Here is a 16,651-nt window from a genome sequence, read left to right as displayed (position 1 = left end):
ATATATATATAAAAGAAGGGAAAAAAACTTCATTATTATTAAAATCCTAATAAAAAGGATGGGCCATGAAATTGAATTTACAATAAACAATATGATAGAGCAAAACTACGTATGAAAAACCTTCACAATCCACCAAATACGGGTTGACTGTTGGGGGATCAAAATTTTTTATTTTGTTTGAATTAGAACTCCCTTCTTTGCATATAAATTTAAGTAATAAGTTGAAAGATGACCAAAGTAGTCATCTATGACTCAAGTAGCTCAATAATTTGGATGAAATTTGGCAATTAATAAGTTTGGGAATGACTAGAGCACATGACAAGTTTGGATTCAAGTTTGGATGGAGGCCTTTGTTATTATTGTATCAATTTTAATTTTTTGTTCAACATTGTAAGAGTGACCATAAGTACGATGCCTTCATTAAATAAAAAATCTACAGAAGTGGTTTATATTTACTTGTGTTGACGACAATGATTTTCTTTCAACATCGCGATCTAGTGATGGGAGGTACTTGAAGAAATATGATAGTTGGGGTTTAATGAAGAAATATTTGTTGAATGATAATTAGCTCATATTGCATCATTTTTATTACCAAAAAATAAATAAAATTGAGTTGTTTCTAAATGTGATGCACCCTTCATGTATGGGGTAACCTCTGAGACTCGTTGCTGGCGTGATTTGTGTTGTACCATTTGTGGAGCATACCGTTATTGTGCAGGGAACCATCTCCATTTTTTTTTTTTTTTTGTCAAGTTTAGAGACATTGGTTTTTCTTATGCTTGGCGTATAGGGTTGTATTTTTAGCATTATGATATCGATCAGATATCTATGACGTTGTTATCGGTCGTCCTTATTGCTTTTTACTGATAGGACATCTTTTTGCTTTTCAGTCAGTTTGTTTTAAGGTATTGGCATCGGGATCGCTTGTTACTCTTTTTGACGTCTCGGTAGCTTGGTTGGATTTTCTTCATCCTGGTTACCCTTAGTGTTAGGCTTATTAAGCGGATCTTATTGCTGCATTTATGGGGTAATCATGGAGCTTGCTTCTGGGTAACCACACTCTTTGTGGAACTTGTCTCTATTGAACAGTAAGCCACATCTAGAACCTTACTTGATTCAAGTTTGAAGACCAAGGTTCATGATGCAGCAGCGTTGTGGGTCGTTCTGCTGACAGGACGCATTTGGCATCGTTGTCGGTAGTTCTACTTGGTTTGAGTTTCTGAGTGTTAATTGGACCTAGCAAAATATTAAAAAGGTTCATGTATTTTTTCATTGTAAAAGAAATATAGAAGGAATGAATGGATAAAGCATTTTCATTGTTGGGCTGATCAATGTCATCTACTCTGAGTTGGCCAAGCATTGTCGAGGTGTTATTGGTCCAATTTCCTTAGAGGGTTTTCTAACTGTTGGGAGTCGGTTGTCAATTTTGAGAATGTAGTTTTTGCCTTCAAGCCAAAGTCCCTCGTAAGACTATGGAAAGGGGATTTTTCTACTCTTGGAACCGTTGATGCACAAACTTCTTGGTGCACTCCCTATTATGAGTCTTACTATGGTGATTTCCCCTCATTGATGTCACTCCTCTTCTTGTTGGTAGTGCATATTCCACGCTCACCGCACATTTTAGGATGTTGAATCTAGATTTTTCCCGTGGGACATGCCTAAGGGATAGAGCAGTAAGAATCAGGAAGAAGAGAGAGAGAGAGGAGTGTGCTGCGACTTGACCATTTGGAGAAAATTTTCGTATGCTCGCGCTCTTGTGACTCTTTATATATATTGAATATGGAGGTTACATAGAGAATGAGAGAGAGACTCCATATAGAAAAAGGGTTAAGCAAAGAAGTCTTTAATATATGAGCCAGTTCGTCTAGTTATAAAAGATAGAGGGATGAAAAGGGTAAAATTTTTCATTTAATTGTTGTTCTAGAGAGGTTGTATAGGGTATTCTGATCTTTTTGTCTACCTAGACAATCCTCTTAGCAAGTCTTTGGGTCGACCAACTGGGCTAGTTTAGGTCAACTTTCGTCGGGGCATCGGTCGACTTTTAAATGGGAAGCTAGTTGGTTCTTGAGTGGAATGGCCAGTCGGCTATCCTGATTATTATTCCTCAGTGATCTTTGGTGATCTTTGAGGGAGCTTTTAAGAGAGCTTTCTTAGATTGTTGGAGGTTCTGGATCTTTGTCTGGTCATTTTTCTTAGAGTTATCTGTGTGGATGTTTGTCTCCTGTTGGTTGCTTGGGTGGCCCTTCGGTCTGCTAAGTTTGCCATTGGTCGGTTGGCAGCCCTTCGGTCGACTGGGTTGGCTATCAGTTGGTCGGATTCATGGGGCCTTATGGTTTTTTTCAAAGGGATCCTTGTCATATCTTCTTTGATATTGGACTGTTATGTTATCTCAATATTGAAGCTAACTCATTTTTGGTAGATAAAATTATTCTCTAATTTTCTTAGGATATTTTCAATGTCTTGGTATGAAACTATATATGATTTTGTAATAGGATATTATATTACTTAATTTTTAGTATTAGGTTGATTGGTTATTAGATTAGTATTCTTGTTGTAGTATCCTATTACTTGCATTTAAGGCTGTAAAAAAAGCTCGTTGTTCGCGAACAGTTCGTGTTCGGTTCGTCAATGAGTTCGTGTTCGATTCGTTCGATAAGTAAACGAGACAAACACGAACAAATTTTTTTTGTTCGGTTAGTTAAACGAATCAAATACGAACAGTGATGCGTTCGTTCGTGTTCGAATCGTTATTGTTTGAAATATAAAATAATATAAAATAATTATATATAAAAAATTTATTATATTTTAAAACATAAAATATTATAAATTATAATATATAATAAAATAATAATAATAATATATTAATATACTATAGTAGTAATATACTAATATAGATATTGTATATTTATATAATATAAGTTATATAATTAATATATAATATTATTTTTATATATTAATATTAGGGATGTCAAACTGGCCCGTTGTTCGCGAACAGCTCGTGTTCGGTTCGTGTTCGGCTCGTTCGTTAAGAAACGAACACGAGCTTATTTCAAACAAACTAAATTTTAAACGAACCGAACACGAACACAAGCTTTGTTCGTTCGTGTTCGGTTCGTTTACACCCCTACTTGCATTCTATGAATAGCTCTTATTGGAGCACATTGAAAAAGGGGAATGGAGAATATAGTTACTAGTTACTTATCTCTTTTAGGTAGCATTACTTTTCTTATATTTGGGGTTGCCGGCATCCTCGAATTATCGTTTATCAACATTAAAAAAGTAGATTCATATCATTTTGTTTGATTCTTAAACTTTTTTCTTGTTGAGTATTGCCATATAGTTAAGGTTTAGGAAAAAATGTTGAGTGCATATATTTCGTACATGAAATTTATGTCTTCTGAATTTTTTATGGATGTAATACTCTATCCTCTTCAATAAATATAGATTTGGCAGAGGAAGGATTACCAAAATTATTTTATTTTTTTGTTATATATATATATATATAATTCTTCATGTTCAAGCATAGCGAAACTTCTACTTCGAGTTAATTGACACTCTTGTTGTGATAAAAATAATATCATGCAATTAGGTATATGGATCAATATAAACTTTTTTAATCTTATTCAAAATCAATCACATCTCCTGATTAACCTAACATATCACTTAACTCCTCCGTATGTACATATCTATTGCTTATACTTCAATTTTTACATATACGCACACAAACAGATGTATACATGAAAAGATATATTTCACTTCTTAGAGTTAAAATACTGATATTTTTGACGTTATATGAAAATTTTAAATGGTATAGATATAGAATGCAAATCCAGATGTTAGATATGTAAATACATAGGAATAGGATGGCATATAAGTAATGCCCCTAAACCATGCTATGATTTCAAAGAAACATCATAAACCAAACTAAAATAGCAATAACACTGAAGATGCAAACAGCAAACAACATTAATCCAAGATCATCAATCTTAAGAGTTTCCGCTCTTCAAATCCATAAATTAATGGCCAATTTATTAAGCATAAATAACACTAATAACGCTATTGTATCAAGCCATTAATTTAGCCAAATTTGACAGCAAACTAATTGTTGAGGAGAACCACTTCCAGCTCAAAGATTGAAGAATTTATGTCTTCGTTGGGCAGTCGGCTCAGCAGAACGTATCCTTGAGCTTTTCGGAACTCGCCCGTCCCTCCCACAGCCTGCAGCTCTCCTGTTCCCTTCTGGATATAGAACCCACCGATTGCTGTCAGCGAGCTACCTATCAACCAATAAATAAAAATCAAGTTTAGGAGCGCTATTTATGTATATAAGCACGCAATTTTGCGTGTTTATGACCTCCAATAACCTCCTAATAACTAAGTTATTGGGGGTTATTGAGATGTTATTGAGATTAATACCTCTAATAAATGAAGCATGAGAAGATATTAATTGCCTAAAAAATATTAACAGGATTATAATTTTTGTTTTAATTTATAAATGTTTCTTTTTAGTATATATATATATATATATATATCAATTTAGGTTTGAAAAAGTGTTTTATCTTCTAAATACTTTTTATATATAAATTATCAACAGTAATATTTTTTTTCCGATGCATTTAATTATTACCAACGCATTAAATCGTTGGTTATAAGCAAATATTAACCGACGATCATATTTCATCAATTATTTTTGAACCCACCATATGACAGGTATTTATTGACGCATTTTTTAATAAGCGGCCGAAATTTTCGTTGATAATAGTGTTAAGAAGCGACATATTTAAAGTCGTTTATAAACCGTAAAAAAAAATCCTTTATAATGCCTAAATTGCATCCCTCCCGGTCTCGCCCTAATCCTCCCCCCTCCACCATCATTACTCCTCTCTACTCGAAGCCCCGCCTACATGCTCCTCTCCCTGAAACCATCGCATGTCCCTCCACCCCCTCTTTGTTTCATCCAAAACCATCGCCTTCGCCACTGAACCCTCGTAATACATTTGCAATAGGAGTTAGTTGGGAACACAACGGCGGGATCGTGGCTTACAATGACAGGAAACTCCCATTTTTCTCCTCCTTCCGCTCGTCTCCTACCCAAAATGATCAAGAAAAGTAACTTCTCGTCTTTATTTTTTTTAATTTTTATATATTTTCAAGAATGTGTTTAGGTTTTAGGATTTAGCAACTATAAATAGGTGTCACCTAATATTTTCTTATTTTAGTTGGATTACATTAGGGATCGGCTTCAAGCTCATATGTTTTTGCTTTATTTATGGATGCTCTTACTAGACATTTATAAGAGGATGTTCCCTGGTGTATGCTTTTTGTCGGTGATTTCCTTCTTTTCAATAAAGACCAGAGAAAGAGTCAAGGAAAAACTTGATATATGGAGGTTGAAATTGGAGTCTTTGTTTGAGTAGATCTATAACTGAATACATGAAATGTAATTTTAGTAGCAGTAGCTCTAGTAGTAGAGTTGTAACTGTGGGTGATCAAGTCATTAAAAGGTGTGAATATTTTAGATATCTAGGGTCTCTTGTTCAAAGTGATAGTGATATAGTTGGGGATGTGATTGATAGATTTCAAGTTGGTTGGTTAAAGTGTAGGAATGCATCCGACTTACTGTGTGATAGAAAATACCGCTTAGACTTAAAGAAAAATTATGGTCGTCATACCTACATTGTCTACAGCGCAGAATGTTGGCCTTTAAAGAGAAGCATAAAACAATTTTAAGTGTTGCTGAATAAGAATGCTTGGAAGGATGAGTGGCTTGACACATATAAACAAAATGCGAAATGAATATATTCATGATAGGGTTTTGTGTAGCTCCAGTGGCGAACAATATTGGAGTGAGTCATCTTAGATTGTTTGGTCACTTTAAACGTCGTCCATCTGATGATCTGGATAGGAGAGTAGAAGTTTTAGATTTGGCTTATGTTAAGAAAGGTAGAGGTAGACCTAAAAAGACTTGATCACATTGTATTAAAAAATATCTTAATGTATTAGAATTAAATGAATATATGACACTCAACATGACGCGATGGAGAAAAAGGAGTCTTGTAGGCGACCCACTTAGTGGGATAAAGGCTTGTTTTTGTTATTGTTGTTTCTGTTGTAAGAGACAAAATGTGTAATGAATATATCCATATATAGGATTGGTGTAGCTCCGGGCAAAATTATAGAGAGAAAGGTTTTACATACATACCACTAAATTCCTATGTATTTATACTTATAACGCTTAAACTTCACATTTTAATACAACTTTCATGTACACATAAGGCTGTGTGTTAGAAAAAATTGATATTCCACTTGTTAGGTATGTAATTACATAAGAATTGAGAGTGCAATTTCTTATTTATAGTTAAGACTTATGTTAATAAATGATCTGCACCGTGTTGGATCGAAATTTAATAGGATCGATCCGCAATCTGATCTCGCACGTAGGGTAAGTCTGTGAATTTAGGGCTTAGCATATTAAAATTTATGTTATACATATTGGGAACTTAGGACTTTTAAAGTTTATGTTATACATGTGTTATGTGGTGTAGGTTTGTGAATTTAGCTAGAACAATCACAATCACTTAAAAATTAATTTTGGATGGACTTTTTTTTAACTATCTTTGGTCGGATCAAAATTGGATCGTTTAACATCATATTGGTGTTAAGTATGTCGAAGCTCGTTAAATCCATTAAAACTTATCTATCTAATATTGTCTGCAACTTAGCTACTCCAATCCTTGCACGGATATATTTGTTTCATATTTTATTTTCAACTGTACAAATAATCATTCTCGTCGTCACATCCTCTTACGCAATTAATTACACGCCTCAAAATATTTTCTTTCATATGATGTAAAGAATATTCACTGCTTCTTCATTTGTGAAATCTAATATTTATTTTCAAAATAAAAATTCACTTTGAGTTCTAATTTGTCAGTTCCAAAATGAAAATTCACTTAGAAATCTATTTTTTTTACTGCCACAAATCTATTTTGGTTATGCATATGAGATTTCAAAGTGAATTTCCATTTTGGAACCGGCAAACTAGATTTTGAAGTGAATTTTCATTTTGGGAATGTAAATTAAACTTTATATTAGAGAATGCAGTGAAAACTCTTACATCATATGAAATATTTTCTTTTAAGGTCATATTTCAAGGTGTGTAGTTAATAGCGTATGTGGTATGCGAAGATGAGAATGATTAAATTAATTTTTGAGTTTCCACTTGAAAAATAAAATATAAAAGAAATAAACTCATGCAAGGTTTTGTGTAGCTATGGTGACAGATAATATTAGATCCAAAAATTTAAAAATCTTTAAGACAGATTATCGATCTTCGGCAGGCCTAACAGTCTCAAAGAGACTATTAATGTTCTGCCTTCGAGCTTAATTGTGGTTGGCTCTAAAGAAATTTGATTCAAATTTCCTGGTTCAAACTTGGGTCGTTGATTATGATTTGCTCTTGATCTGAGGCCAAAATTAAAATCTTTCAATTTTCGAGCATTTGTCATTGTTCAATCTATCTAAAAAGTTCACTACTTTTACAATGCGTTGATTATTGTCAGATTTGATCACCATTTGTTACAACTCTGTCATTTGATCTACTAAAACTCGAATCGTTTAACATTTGTTAGTTTTATCGAAGATCATTAATCAGTCGAAAATTAATTCACAATCTGTTAAGGCGCACCTCCCTCTAATATTTTGTGCCACTGTAGCTACACTAGCACTCACACAGATATATTTGTATCATATTTTGTCTTCAAGTGAAAAAACAACCATAAACCTAATCATCATCATCTCCGCAACTTTTAACAAGATTACTTTCACACCTTTTAATAAATTCTGAGAAAAAAATGTCTCATATGACATAAGAGTATTCACATCATCATCCAATGAGAAATCAAATCTCCATTTCCAAAAACAAACTCACTTCAAATATCATATTCATGAAATATCATAAAAAAATATTCATATATTCTACCTTTTTAAAAACTAAAATGCGATATGAAAAAATTAAGTGGTATAAATATAAAAAATGTAAAATTTAGCTGTTAAATTTTTTTAAAAAACAAAGTAATTAGATAGTCATATATATGTAAATCCCACAATTATTAAAATACCTGTCCAAGGGTGGAAATCTGTGAAAATCAAATTGACAGAAAAAAGCCCCACAGAACCGTCGAGTGTTGAGGTTACCGCTGTGCCATGCAACCGACCGATATGGCGTGTAGTGGGATAATAGCCTTCGGTGAGAGCGTTATCAAAAACACACAAGTCCCCAAACTTGAGGGAACCGTCGGATTGATCGTCGGAACCTGACACTACTTTTATGATCGTCACGTTCGGCGCTACATCCCTTTCCTGCATGTAAAAATGCAACCGAGTCTCTCTTTCGTTCGTCTCTGCAGTTGCACTACTAATTTTTAGGGTCAAGGTTAGGGTGATGGCTACGAAAATGGCGAGAGGGAAGGTGATGGAAGCCATTAGAGAGAATGAGAGATTACAGGCTTTTTTTTAAGTTTGTGTGTGGTGTAACTTATACTGTATCTGGGTTCCGCTGAGCTAGATGAACCTGCAACAAAATAAATATTATCGTGTTGATTTGTTTTTATAAGAATAAGTATTTTATAGATTATTTAAGTTTTAGTTTTGGAGGTGTGTGAATTGACTATGTCTCTTCTTTTCTTTCATTATATTATCTCATGCATACAAATTTGGATAGGATGATTTCAAAATGTCTATACATTAAGTCAACATATCAAAATAATCTTTGCAGAATGCCATTTGTTGGATGGACTTAATAAATGATATTCTTTTAGCATGATATATTTACCACTTCTTCTTCTTCTTCTTCTTCTTTTATCTTTTTTGTAGAGAATGGTGGCCATTTTAACAAAAACAAAAAGGAAAATGTGTCTGAAAGTGAATGTAGGAGTTATCCATCTTGAAAAATTAGAACATAGCCAGTGGCATTTAATCGCTGGCTTATTAAAACTATGCATGACATATGGCATCTATATGCTGCCTATTACGAGGGCTTTTGCATGCATGGCAACCAGTTTCTATGTATTTACAGATCAAATGATTCTGTTTTAATTTGTACATTTATATATATCACCCAATAATTTCAAATCACATAAAAAATGACACTATTTTTGGCTTTTTTTCTAAAGTTTATGTACTGTTTCTCATGCATTTGTAAGGTGACATATATGTAAAAATTAAGTTTTAGGGGTCGGATATGTAAATATATTGGGATGGAGTGATATGTAACCACATATTCTTTATTAAAAATTATGCATGACATATGGCATTTTTAATGAGCTTAACTATTAATTTTTATTTAAGAAAATATCAAATAGAAAAAAATATTTACTTTTTTTAGAGAGAAAATAATTTGTCGTGAGAGCGGTGTAATTATTTTGAATGAAATGTATGATGTTCGCTAGTAGGGGTAGAAAAGAGTGGAGGCGAACTCGCGCCACACTTTGGGTTTAGTTGGGCTTGAGCTTAATGTACTAATTGAGTTCGAGCTGGAGCTCAACGTTAATTGTATGTTTGACCCCGTTTGTTTAGTATCAAATGACATATTGAATGAATAATTAAGAGTTTGGGTTGTTCGTTATTCGAGCTCAATTCATGAGACATTTATCGAACTTAGCCAAGCCAGCTCACGAGTCGATTTGACTCACATCCCTACCCATAAGTAAGGATCTTCAAATTTACAATAGGTCATATTTTGAAATTCTTTTTTAATTGTAAGATATATAAATACATAAGAACTGTATGGTTTACAGCCTATTTTTTTATAAAACTAAATCAGAAAATGAAATTCAAACTACAGACCACCCTAAACATGCTATTCACAAATCAAGCACCCTCTTTCCTCCATTTTTCAAAATTCTCACTCAAATATCACAATTCATGTTAAAACCCCAACTCATATTTTTTATTTTTATCAAATTTTCAATAGTTTGATGGTAGCACGTGTAAATACATCGGTTCGCTAGTTCAAAAAAGTCGCCTCAGTGATTAATTTATAAATATCAATGTTTAGAGTGGTATGTATGTAATTATCCCAAAAAAAATCATATTAGTTTACGATAAATCTAACCAAATCAATCAAATACAATTGATTCCATTCAATTTTTAAGCTTAAGCCAACAACTACACATCGCTTACTATGTCATTTATTTCTTAGCCAAATTTGACAATAAGCTAATTGTTAAAGACTCCTAATATTTACATCTTAAGAGGCATGAACTCAAGCAAGGTTTCTACATGGGTACTCTCGAATTGAGCCCACTTATCGATGTAGTCGAATTGAACCCACGTGCCGAAGTGGTAGAACAGAGATCACCTGACGGAGTAGTCGAATCGAGCTTACATGTCGAAGTGGTCAGATTGAACTCACCTGTCGAAATGATTGAATTGAGCCCACGTGTCAGAGTGATCGGGTTGAGCCCTCCTGCCGAAGTCTTACTTGATGACATTTTCATGTATGGAAGATATTGAAAGAAAGCCACCAATGATGTTCTTCCTACTCGAGATTATTTATCAAAGTATTACTAGATGACAAAAGATGTTTGGCTTATTGTATGTTGTTTATTAGAGTATTACTAAATAACATTAACTTGTATACTTGTACCTTGATTTGGAAAAGGTTAATTACCGCATGGATCGTGAATCTAAGTTAAAATTATGTGTTTAGATAGTTATTGCCCTTTTAAGATTATCATTATGTCCTCGTTCAAAGAACAGAAGTCCAGTTAGGTATTATATGTTCATATTAAAGATCATTCAAGACTTTGTGGAAGAAAGCCTTGTTTACTTTCTTGAAAAAATGGAAGAACTTTAAGATGAAGGATTTGTTTGACTGTAATCTTATTTCTTTGAGGCTCCAATTAAGGTTATTACTCAATCCAAATTTGGTTAGCATGATGACAGACAACATAGGATGGAGATGTCTACAACTATGCTTGAGATTTTATCTATGTACCTGAGTTTTCCTCCATTTAAATCTTATTTACTACAACATGATGGTATGAAGGTAACAAATGGATTATTTAACTTTAATGTGTCTGTGTATTAACCTAAAAAATCTTTTGAGGTTGTAGTGAGGAGTTACCCTCAGCCCATGATTATTTTTCCATGGAATGATATAAACTTGGTAAGAAAAAAGTTTTGCTTGTTTGAAGTCCAGAAGATTGATGTGAAAGACCTTTCAAGATTGAAGTAGCAGTGATAATCCAATGGTGGCAATCAAACTACTCGGGATGGCAGTTTAAGATTGATGTTTTCTTAGAAGTGGATAACTTAACTTAGTAAATGGAGAAATCTGGTCTTGCAGTAATGGGTCCTTTGACATAGTCTTTCAAGGAAAGACTTAAGGTGCCTTTGACAATGGTGGTATACCTATCAAAGTGAGAAGGAGCAAAGATCTGATTTGATATGTCTTTGTATTTAGGAGGAAAGGAGTTGAGATCTGATATGACGGGCATTTGTCATCAAGATTATGCTTGTTTGGGTGAAAATAGATGAGATTTGATCATAAATGCTTTTAGCTTTCATGCTTATTCTTGTCTGGGAAGAAAAGGGCAGAGATCTAATGTCCTTAGCTCAAAGACTTTTTATTGAAATACAAGGCTTTATTGTTAAAAAATTTATGTTTGTTGGCGATCAAAAGAGTGCTTAAGAAGTTCACAAAAATGAAATGATTTCTCACGAATGTTGTCAAATTGTTTTCACGAGCTATGAAATCTTAAGCCTCAGTATAATGTTTCGGCACACATGTAGATAATAAGAGAGAACCGGATATTTACATGGAAAACCCTTATAAAGGGAAATAATCTACTAGAAAATTGAAAGTATAGAGGTTTCCGCTTCTCCTGAATTAAGAAAGATGGGTTTACAAAGACAGATAATCATATATGTATAAAAGTAGTTTTGCTACAAAAGTCATAATTAGACTACAAAAATTGTAGTAGTCACTACAATTGTTATGGTTGGCTAAAAAAAAATCATAGTATAACAGCAACAATTGTAGTCGGTGGCTACAATAGTCATAATTAGCTACAACAGTCATAGATGGCTACAAAGCTATATTTGAGAGCTATAACAATCGTATTTGACTGCAACAATTAATGTTGGTGTTCGACAATGGTTGGTGATCATTCACCTATTCTTCTTTTCACAAGTCTAGTCGTCAGCTCGCTCTTCTCTTCTCTTAACACTTAAAGTGAAGAATTACGGTCTATTTATAATTTACTAGTGGGGCATTTCGATAAATTCAGCCATAATTTCAAAGCCATCAATCAGATTATTCACATTAATTCTCTTGATAATATATTATTTTTTTTCAATATTTAAATGTCTTAACGACCTCAGAGTTGAATAATCTTAGACTCATTGGATTCCTCTTATCGAGCCACTCGATTTGATTATAAGCAGACCAAATTTAAAAATTATTTTTTCTTCTATTTGATTTTCCAAGGCCTTCAATAATACTATGAGTATTTAATTCAAGCTATCTAGACTCGGATTGAACACTCTTAATATCATTGGGCTCGTATCGTTGAAATGCTCAATCTAACCCTAAATTTATTGAATCAGAGCTTTCAAATGATCCTCGTGTATTTCAATTTGGAGTAATTTTTACCCAAAATGCATCAAAATTGATGTCTATCATACAAATTGCTTGACGACAAAAGATATGAATATCATAACTCTTCATAGTAAATCATAGTGAAACCTCTACTTCATTTCAATTGACATTCTCATTATGATAAAAAACAATAATTTGCAACCCATAAATATGCATCCATATAAACTTTTCCACCTTGCACAAAATCAATCACATCCCTAAACCCTAAACCCTAAATCACCCATTTTCAAGCAACCAAAGCATGCCATGGCTTCCCCAAAAAGTTATAAAATAGCAACAATTGAAGATGCAAAAATAAAATAAAATAAAATAAAAGACATGAATTCAACATCTATAATCAAGCATCCCATCTCCAAACCCACAAATGATGGCTATTTAATCAAGCTTAAATAAGATTATTGTTATTATATCAAGCCATTTATTTCTCAGCCACATTAGACAGCAAGCTAGCTATTGAAGACAACTACTTTCACCTCAACAATTTTAATATTCACGTCATTAGTTGATGATCTGGTCATTAGAAGGTATCCCTCTGCATTCCGGAACTGACCCGTCCCTCCCACCACCTGGAACTCTGCTGTTTCCTCCCGGAATGTGTGCCTACCAACTACTGTGATCGAGCTACCTGTCAGCCAAATCATAATTATATATTTTAATAGAGAATGAAAGAATAAATTTTGCATACATACCACACGATTTTTATGTATTTACATATTTAATATCTAAATTTTAATATTTACATCTATTATACTTTCTTGTAATAAAGAAAATTTGTTTTTTTTTTACTTGTGAAGGTTAATAAAAGTGATTCTTTTTTTTTTTTTTGTAATATTAAAGATTTTGAGTTATATGTATACGAAAATGAAAGTTTGGATATTTGATATGGAAATACATATGAATTGTGTGGCAAACGTACGCGTATATGCCCCAAGAATAAATGAGTATATGTTTTTATACATCTAAACTCAACAGCCTTGAACTCATCACCTTGAGTGAAATTAAAGACTCTGAAAGAATAATCGTTGCATCAGGAGACCTGATGCAGTTTTGCATCAAGACTCCAATCAAAGTTTTTCACGTCTGCAAGCAGCCCACCTTGGTATGTATATATATATATAATTTAATATATGAATGAGTCTGCCTAAACACAAGGCTAAATATTTTATATATTATATCATCTTCAATGGTAGGAAGTCTTACAAACAAACGACTCAATTCTTATGTATTCACGTATCAAACACCTAAAAATTCAATTCTTACATGCAAATTGAGCGATATATAAATATAAATATATAGATGTGTAAATCCACATATAACTAAAATACCTGTCCAGGGGTGGAGATCTGTAAAAAACCAATTTTCGGTGAAAAGGGCAGCAGAGCCGTCAAGCGATGCAACTGTCATTGTGCCCTGCACCCGACCAAGAAGGCGCGACGTGGGATCATAACCCTCAGTGATAGGGTTATCATAAACTAATATGTCACCAAAACTGTAGAAATGTTTTGATTGGTCAACTGGGCTGGACACTACTTTTATAACAGTAGCGTTGGGGGATTCAGTCCTTTCGTTAGCGTAGAAATGCAGCCGAGTCTCCTTTTCGTTCGTCTCTGGAGTAGCTGCACTAATTTTTAAGATTAGGGTTAGGGTTAGGGTGATGGCTAGGAAGATGGTGAGAGGGAAGGTGATGGAAGCCATTAGAGGGGATGAGAGAATGCTTGGTTTTTTAACGTTTGTGTGTGTTGTAATTTATACTGTATATGAGTTCTGCTGAGATAGTTGAAGCTGCAACAAAATAAATATTATGAATGGACTTGGTCTGCTCTTTTTCCTTTAATTAAATTATCTAATGTGTATAAATTTAGATTGGATGATTTAAAGTGTTTATAAATAAGGTCAACAAGTCAAAATAATTTTTGCAGAATGCCACTTGTTGGATGGACTTGATGAGGAGATTGTTTTTAGCATAATATGTTTATCACTGATGTTTTATTTTGTGGAGAGAATTGTGGCTAATTTTGAAGAAAACAAATTAAAAAAAAAAGGGGAGAAATGTGTCTGAATCCTATTAAATAAAATTTTAAGATTTAATTTAAATCCTATTAAATAAAATTTTAAGATTTTTAAATAACATTAGTTTGAAAAATCTCACATAATTTGGTTTGATTTATTTATTAAATTTGTGAATTCTTAAATCTAATTATTTATAAGAATTAACATATTTAAGGTTATTTTTCTCTAAGAAAAATATAACATCATTTGAGTCTTAAATCTAAATATTTATAAAAATTTTGATCATGCTCTCAAGATTCACTAAATCCTATTTTTATTGAATTTAGAGTTATAATAATATATATCTTTATTGGTCTATATCAATTAAGTTAATTAGCTAATATTGTGCCAATTTTTTTGTTAAAAGGTACCATTTAAAGGATGCAATATTGCATGGAGGAGTGGCCTTTAACAAAGCTCATGAAGGATTGAATGGATTTGAGTACAATGCTAAAGATCCAAGATTTTAGTGAACTTTGCAAGAATGGAATGAGAAGCAATTCCATGATTATAGTGAAAAATATTTTGAAATTTTAAAAGGGATTTGAGAATATTAATGTTCTTGGTGAAACTAGAGGAACATTAAGTATGATTACTGCAAAGCATAATCATATTAAAGGGGTTAATTTTGATCTTCCCCATGTTATTGCTCAAGCACCTCCTAAGCAAGGCCATCTTGTAATTTATTGTCTGATTAGAAAGTTAAATTTTGATTAAGTATTTCTTGAATTAACTTCAAATTATATCTTTAAAAATTTTATATTTACATACATAACCCTCAAATTATTGATAACACGCAAAGATAACAATATTGATTTTTGGAAGTGAAACACATCTTTTCATGCATAAACTTTTAATACCATAGTGCTATAAATGTATAAATCAAATTTTAGTCGTTAGATATGTAAATGTATAAGAATTAAGTGGTTGTTGTAGGAGGGGCTAGCATAACTGGGGTTGTAGTAGGAGGATCTAGAGTGAGTGGGGCTGCAATAAGAGGGGCAACAACGAAACGGCCCGGTAGACAAAAAGGTGTGGCAACATGTGTGGTAGCAGGTGTGGGAACAGGTGTGGCAGTATGTGTGGTAGCAGTTGTGGGAACAAACATGACAGCAAGTGTGGCAGTGACTTCGGGGACTGCAAACCACAGGTGGCACACGCAAGTATACATGAGGTATCAATAGTATCGAGGTTATGTTGATTGTCGATCCCACAGATGAACACAATATCGAAAAGTTCTAGTCTACCATTGTCAGTCCTAGCTTAAAAGGTTCAACATGCAAGATTCAAGTTTTAAACCTACCCTAAAGTTAGGAAAAAAAAAGGTCTAATCTAGCAAGCAAAAGAAAGTTTGTAAGAGCTTCAAGTTTCAAGAAGTTTCCCCCTTGAACTGATCTAGTGAAGAATATAATTAAACAAGTGATTAAAAATTAGTTTCAAACATGAGTTCGCCTATCCCTTATCCCCTTCCGGTGGTCTAAGAAAATTTGACGGTCAAGAGTTTAGTTTCCTAAATCCTTTGATCAATCCAATTAAATTATCTCCTTGAATGTAAGCATAAACTCCAAGGTAATATTCATATTCCAAAGAGTTTTTGTGATTACCTCTATTGTTCCACTATATATCATTTCGGATCAAATAGTTCACAATGGATATTAACATTTCTATTGGACAAATAGGGAGTAAATTAAGTGGAAAAGTTAACTCAACACCAATATGAACAATTATCCAACAAATCACATAGAGAGATTCAACCATATCCTACCACCATATAATTCAAGGGAGAAATGAAAAGTTCTACTCACTTTTCATCATAAAAATCATCTAATCAAACTTTGAATTAAAAAAAAAAAATCATACACAAAGTTCTTCACATAAATCCAATAGAGAATCCAAAACAAAGTGTACTTGTCTTCTTGCTTTTACAAGAAAGGTGGA

At 33.0% G+C, this 16,651-nt stretch overlaps 2 protein-coding genes across 2 annotated transcripts; both read right to left on the bottom strand.

Moving 5' to 3' along the window:
- Positions 1-4,098: 4,098 nt before the first annotated feature.
- On the bottom strand, positions 4,099-8,484 carry LOC110020329 (dirigent protein 1-like). Its single transcript, XM_020718394.1, has 2 exons — positions 8,121-8,484; positions 4,099-4,277 (listed from the first exon to the last, which is right to left on the bottom strand). Exons 1-2 carry the CDS (start codon positions 8,482-8,484, stop codon positions 4,099-4,101), a joined length of 543 nt encoding a protein of 180 aa, XP_020574053.1.
- A 4,480-nt stretch (positions 8,485-12,964) lies between these two features.
- On the bottom strand, positions 12,965-14,662 carry LOC110039360 (dirigent protein 1-like). The gene is made up of 2 exons (XM_020744394.1): positions 13,990-14,662; positions 12,965-13,289 (listed from the first exon to the last, which is right to left on the bottom strand). Exons 1-2 carry the CDS (start codon positions 14,357-14,359, stop codon positions 13,111-13,113), a joined length of 549 nt encoding a protein of 182 aa, XP_020600053.1. The 5' UTR covers positions 14,360-14,662; the 3' UTR covers positions 12,965-13,110.
- Between the last annotated feature and the right edge of the window lie 1,989 nt (positions 14,663-16,651).

The sequence above is a fragment of the Phalaenopsis equestris genome, unplaced genomic scaffold (assembly GCF_001263595.1).
Source record: "Phalaenopsis equestris unplaced genomic scaffold, ASM126359v1 Scaffold000002, whole genome shotgun sequence".
In the NCBI taxonomy this organism is placed as follows: Eukaryota; Viridiplantae; Streptophyta; class Magnoliopsida; order Asparagales; family Orchidaceae; genus Phalaenopsis; species Phalaenopsis equestris.
Note: the sequence above shows the minus strand (reverse complement) of the source record. Positions and strands in the feature narration are given on the sequence as shown.

Excerpts from the sequence above, each read along its gene's own strand:
- LOC110039360 (XM_020744394.1), bottom strand. The coding sequence starts at position 14,359 with ATGGCTTCCATCACCTTCCCTCTCACCATCTTCCTAGCCATCACCCTA. Across the intron at positions 13,290-13,989 it reads AGATCTCCACCCCTGGACAG|GTAGCTCGATCACAGTAGTT; the intron begins GTATTTTAGTTA and ends TTTGGCTGACAG.
- LOC110020329 (XM_020718394.1), bottom strand. The coding sequence starts at position 8,484 with ATGGCTTCCATCACCTTCCCTCTCGCCATTTTCGTAGCCATCACCCTA. Across the intron at positions 4,278-8,120 it reads AGATTTCCACCCTTGGACAG|GTAGCTCGCTGACAGCAATC; the intron begins GTATTTTAATAA and ends ATTGGTTGATAG.